General features: G+C 59.3%; 1 protein-coding gene across 1 annotated transcript; it reads right to left on the reverse strand.

Annotated features, from left to right (window-relative positions):
• Positions 1–1,249: 1,249 nt before the first annotated feature.
• MSX1 (msh homeobox 1) lies at positions 1,250–4,236 on the reverse strand. Its single transcript, XM_032686115.1, has 2 exons — positions 3,760–4,236; positions 1,250–2,266 (listed from the first exon to the last, which is right to left on the reverse strand). Exons 1-2 carry the CDS (start codon positions 4,214–4,216, stop codon positions 1,836–1,838), a joined length of 888 nt encoding a protein of 295 aa, XP_032542006.1. The 5' UTR covers positions 4,217–4,236; the 3' UTR covers positions 1,250–1,835.
• Positions 4,237–4,496: the final 260 nt, after the last annotated feature.

Genomic DNA, 4,496 nt, shown 5'->3' on the forward strand with positions numbered 1-4,496 from the left:
GAACCCTCATTACAGCAATTATTTTCCTTCTAACTTTGCTTCAACCTTAACGTTTTAAATTGCTGGAAATGAAAGCAGCAGGGGAAAAAAAAGAAAAAGACAGAAAGAAAAATATAAAGAGTCCCAATTTCTCAGCGCCCATTCCTTGAGCACAAAGATAAAGCGCGAAATAAAAAAAAAAAAATAATAAAGGGGAAACCAGCGCTCTCCCTTACCCGAGGGATCCGCCAAACCAAACCGGGTGGACTGGCGCACTGAGGGGGCTCAGGGCGCAGCCGGCGTGGGACGCGGCGAAGCGGCGGCGGCGGCGCCGGTACCGGCGGGGTCAGCGGGCGCGGAGCGGCGCGGCCGGGAACGTGAGGCCCGCCGGCCTCCTCCGCAGGGTCCTCGGCCGTCGCCAGTGGTTTCCACGGGGCCGTGGCGACTGGGACGGGGTTCCAGCGGAGCCGGCCACTGTGGCCTGCGGGGCGCTCGGAGCTACAAGGATGGGCAGGAGAGACGGCGCCGAGCGGTCCCGACCGTCAGTCCCGCGGGTCCCACAGGTTGCTTGACCTGCACTCGTGCCTAAACACCACCTTCCCCCACATCCCACCCCCACAACCCGTACCCTACCCACCTCCATCCCCATGGGCTCCAGCGCTGCCACTACCCCCGCTTTAGCCCCTTCTCCAGCACCACCCCAACTGCGACAGACCTATTTCCCCATCGTCCCAAATCCTGGTGCTCCCTTTCCCCGAGCAATACCGGCTGCCAAAAGGAGCTCTGCGGGAAGCCCTTGGTCTCTCCCTAGGCTTGGCACCAAGGTGTGGGACATTTCACACCATTCTCAAGGGCTCCAAAACTGCCGAGGGCTGCAGCCGGGAGCTTCCCGGACAGAGGCAGGTGGAAGGGAGAGAACATTTTTTCTCCTTCCTAAGGCTAAGGAAGCCAAGCCAGGGCTATGCTGGGGAGTAGCAGCAGTCACCTGCACCCTCAGGGCAGGGATACAGTGGGAGCTGATGCTGGAGAGGTGCAGTAGGGGGAAAAGGAAGAAATCTCAGACAGCTGTGAGGACAGGGAAGCTCCAGGATACATCGGTTGAGCTTTCAACTTGCTGCATCTCACCCTCACTCCAGTTGAAGGCTCCTGCAGAAGAGGGGAAATTGGCTAGTAAAGCCAATCCCTCTCTCTTGTCACCCTGACACGTAAATTTGATCTCTTCTTGCCCTGCCGGGGGTGACAGGAGTGAGCAAACAAACTGCATCAAACAGTAGCTTAAAATTAATTTATTTAACAAATATAGCTATAATATAAACGATAATAAAATTTCAAATATACAGTATATTACATAGTACACAGAGCCCCTTCCAAAGGAGCTGGCGGAGGAACAAAGACAAGTAACAGACAGCGCTGTTACACAAGGACAGGAGAGGCTGCTCTACACTTCTGCCTCTTGACCTCGCCTTGCAGAAAGTAAGAGAAACGTCCTGTCTTTCAGTCCCCTTTTTCTGTTTCTCTTCCACAGTTCCTTACCCCATGCAGGGGACTCTCTCCAGGCTGCCAGCTGGACCCGGGGACACAGGGTAGGGTTGGCCCATCAACACCCTGTGTCAGGAAGGAGCTGGGGCGATGCTTCAGGCTTCTGCCAGCTCCCCAGGACTGCTGAGGAGAGCAGAACAGTGTTGGGCCAGGGGCCCAGCGTCAGAGAGGAAAGCACAGAGGTCAAGCAGAGCTGGACTGGAGGAGTCTCTGCCACGGGGTCCATGGGGAAGTCCACAGAGAAGAGCAGGGAGGGAGTGCATGTGTCATCAGCGGGAGCAGACAGCCGGCAGGCTGGACTCAGCAAGGCTCAGGTTCTATGTGAGGTGATACATGCTGTATCCCACGTGTGCTGTGTACAGTCCCACAGGAGCCACAGGCAGCCCTGCCCGCTGGAAAGGGCTGGAGGTGCCGTACAGAGAGGCACCGGCCACAGCCGGGCCGCCCAGCGGGAAGGAGATGCCAAAAGCAGCGGGCGGGAGCATGGGCTTGGCTGCCATCTTCAGCTTTTCCAGTTCGGCCTCCTGGAGCCTCTTGGCCTTGGCGCGGCGGTTCTGGAACCAGATCTTCACCTGGGTCTCGGTGAGGCTGAGTGAGCTGGAGAACTCGGCACGCTCGGCGATGGACAGGTACTGCTTCTGCCGAAACTTCCTCTCCAGGGCCAGCAGCTGTGCCGTGGTGAAGGGCGTCCGGGGCTTCCTGTTTGTCTTGTGCTTGCGCAGGGTGCAGGCTGGAGGGCTCAGCCGCCCTGTGCCGGGAGCGGCCGGGGGAGAGGGGAAGGAGAGAGACACCTCGGTTAGCAGTGCCCAAAACCCCACGGCCCGCAGAGCCCCCACCCTACTGCAGCTGGGGTGAAGAGAGGAAGGCAATAAGGTGCCACTTGAAGGAAAGTGCCTCAAATCCTCCAGGGGAGGATGCCTGGGGCACACTTCAAATTGCCATCTCCCGTTCCAGTAAAGAGAGTGGGTGTCCGTAACAGGAAAGCTTCCAAAAAATCCATAGAAAAAAACTCGGCAAAGGGCAGGAGTCAGGCACCCACACACCCCCTCCACCTCCTGCCTTCACGGATCCCGGCTCATGAACAGGAGTCATAAACTAAAGGAATGACCCTCAAAAAAAAAAAAAAAAGAAAAAAGAAAAGAAGTCCTGTCCTTTTTATCGGATTAAAGGAAAAAAAAAATAAACAAAACAGGCTGGCTTCTCAGTCTCACACCCTCTTCATTAGGCCCCTGGGAACCGGATTAAGCATGTAATTAATTACGAGGTTTGCATTGACATTCAGGCTCTATCTACCGCTCTTCACCGGTCCGCTCCTCTCCTCTTATTTAACATTTCTAATGATCCTCAACATCCATCTGTCCCCGGTTTACTTAGCAATAACAACTTTTACTTTGCAATTTAAATAAATTAAACCACTGCTAAACTCTACACAACTCCTGTCAGAAAACCTGCCCTCCTCCAAGGAACAGAAAAAAAAGCTCTGTTTGCACCTTTGCTAAGGGCACCCTAAACGCTGAGAAGAGCCTCAGCCCAAGCTCGCTCCTTTCCACGGGATCCGGAGTGGGGACGGAGCGCGACCAGGCCGAGGGCAGGCAGCCCGGGATCTCCGGACCCGGGCTCGGCGCAGCCGCTGGAGATGATTAACAGGCGTTTCTCGTCCCACCTCTCCCGCTGCTACTTCTATTAATTTAAATAACTCTGTATTAAAGCAGGAAAACATTAGCAATAGCAGCTCTTCAGACTTCGCAAATGCAACACTTGAGGACAGCAGCCGGTGGGGCTGAGGACCGCAAGGCTCCCGCCCCCAGGAGATCGGTCTGTGCGGGTCCTTACAGAATTATTTGAGCCATTTTCTGAGAAAACATCGCTGAGATTGGGTCAAGATTTGCGAGGTCAGTTCGAGATCCAGGTCAAACTAACAGGCCGGCCGGGCTGATTTTACTTTTCTGTTAACATTTGTCACAAGACCTCGCCCTGGCACGGCCGCTCTTCCTATGCCTTCCCAGCCATCCTCCGGCTTCGCACACACTCGAACCCGTTCAGTAATTTGAACGGGTCGAAGTAGCCTAGTAGACAGTGCGAACGTCAGGGAAAAGTGTGCCAGGAAGGGCCAGGCAGGGTAAAACCAACAGGAAAGCCCCGGCCGGCCGCGCAGCTTTGCCCTCGGTCTGCCCGGCCCTGCGGGAGAGTCGCAGCCACCCCGGACGGCTCCCAGCCCGCTCGCTCCCGAAACCTACTTACTTGGGGGAGGCGGCGAGAACCGTGGGTTTTGCATCCAAGGGCTCCGCTCTTGCTTCTCGGGGCTTTCCGCCTTGACGAGCGTGTCTTCGGGCAGCTTGACCAGCCCCCCGACGGAGAAGTGTCCGCCCAGGGGCAGCGGAGAGCCCGGCGCCTCCGCCGTCAGGGCGCCCAGTCGAGGGCTCAGGTTGGCGCGGGCGGCCGCCCCAGCGCCCGGCGGGGGCCCGGCGCCCTCGGGGCCGTCCCTGCCTCCCGGTTTCCTGTGGTCGGCCATGAGCGCCTCCACGCTGAACGGCAGCAGGGATGGGGAGACCTTGGGCTTGTCGCTCTCCTCCTCCCCGCCCATCGCCGCCGCGACGGGGAGGGCGCCGCCGCCGCCGGGACTGCTGAAGGCGGACGCGGGCAATTCGTCGCTGCGGACCCCGGTGGGCGCGGCGGTCATATCCACAGCCGGGGCCATGCAGAGGCGGCCCGTGGTCGCCACCGGAGCGCCGGGCGGGAGCGATGGGCGCCGCCGCGCATGGGGCCGGGGGCACGGAGGGCGCGTGCAACCGTCCAACACACTCCGGCCCCGCGGCGGCGGCGCCGCCTGATAAAGCGGCGCGGGGGCGGCACCGCCCAACCAGCGCGCGGGGGGCGGGGCGGCACCGCCCCATTGGCGGCGGGGCGGAGGGGGCGGGGCCAGGATCGCCGGCGGCGCGTCCCGCCCATCCCGCGTCCCCCCCCGGCCCCGCATCCCC

Source organism: Chiroxiphia lanceolata, chromosome 4, assembly GCF_009829145.1.
Source record: "Chiroxiphia lanceolata isolate bChiLan1 chromosome 4, bChiLan1.pri, whole genome shotgun sequence".
In the NCBI taxonomy this organism is placed as follows: domain Eukaryota; kingdom Metazoa; phylum Chordata; class Aves; order Passeriformes; family Pipridae; genus Chiroxiphia; species Chiroxiphia lanceolata.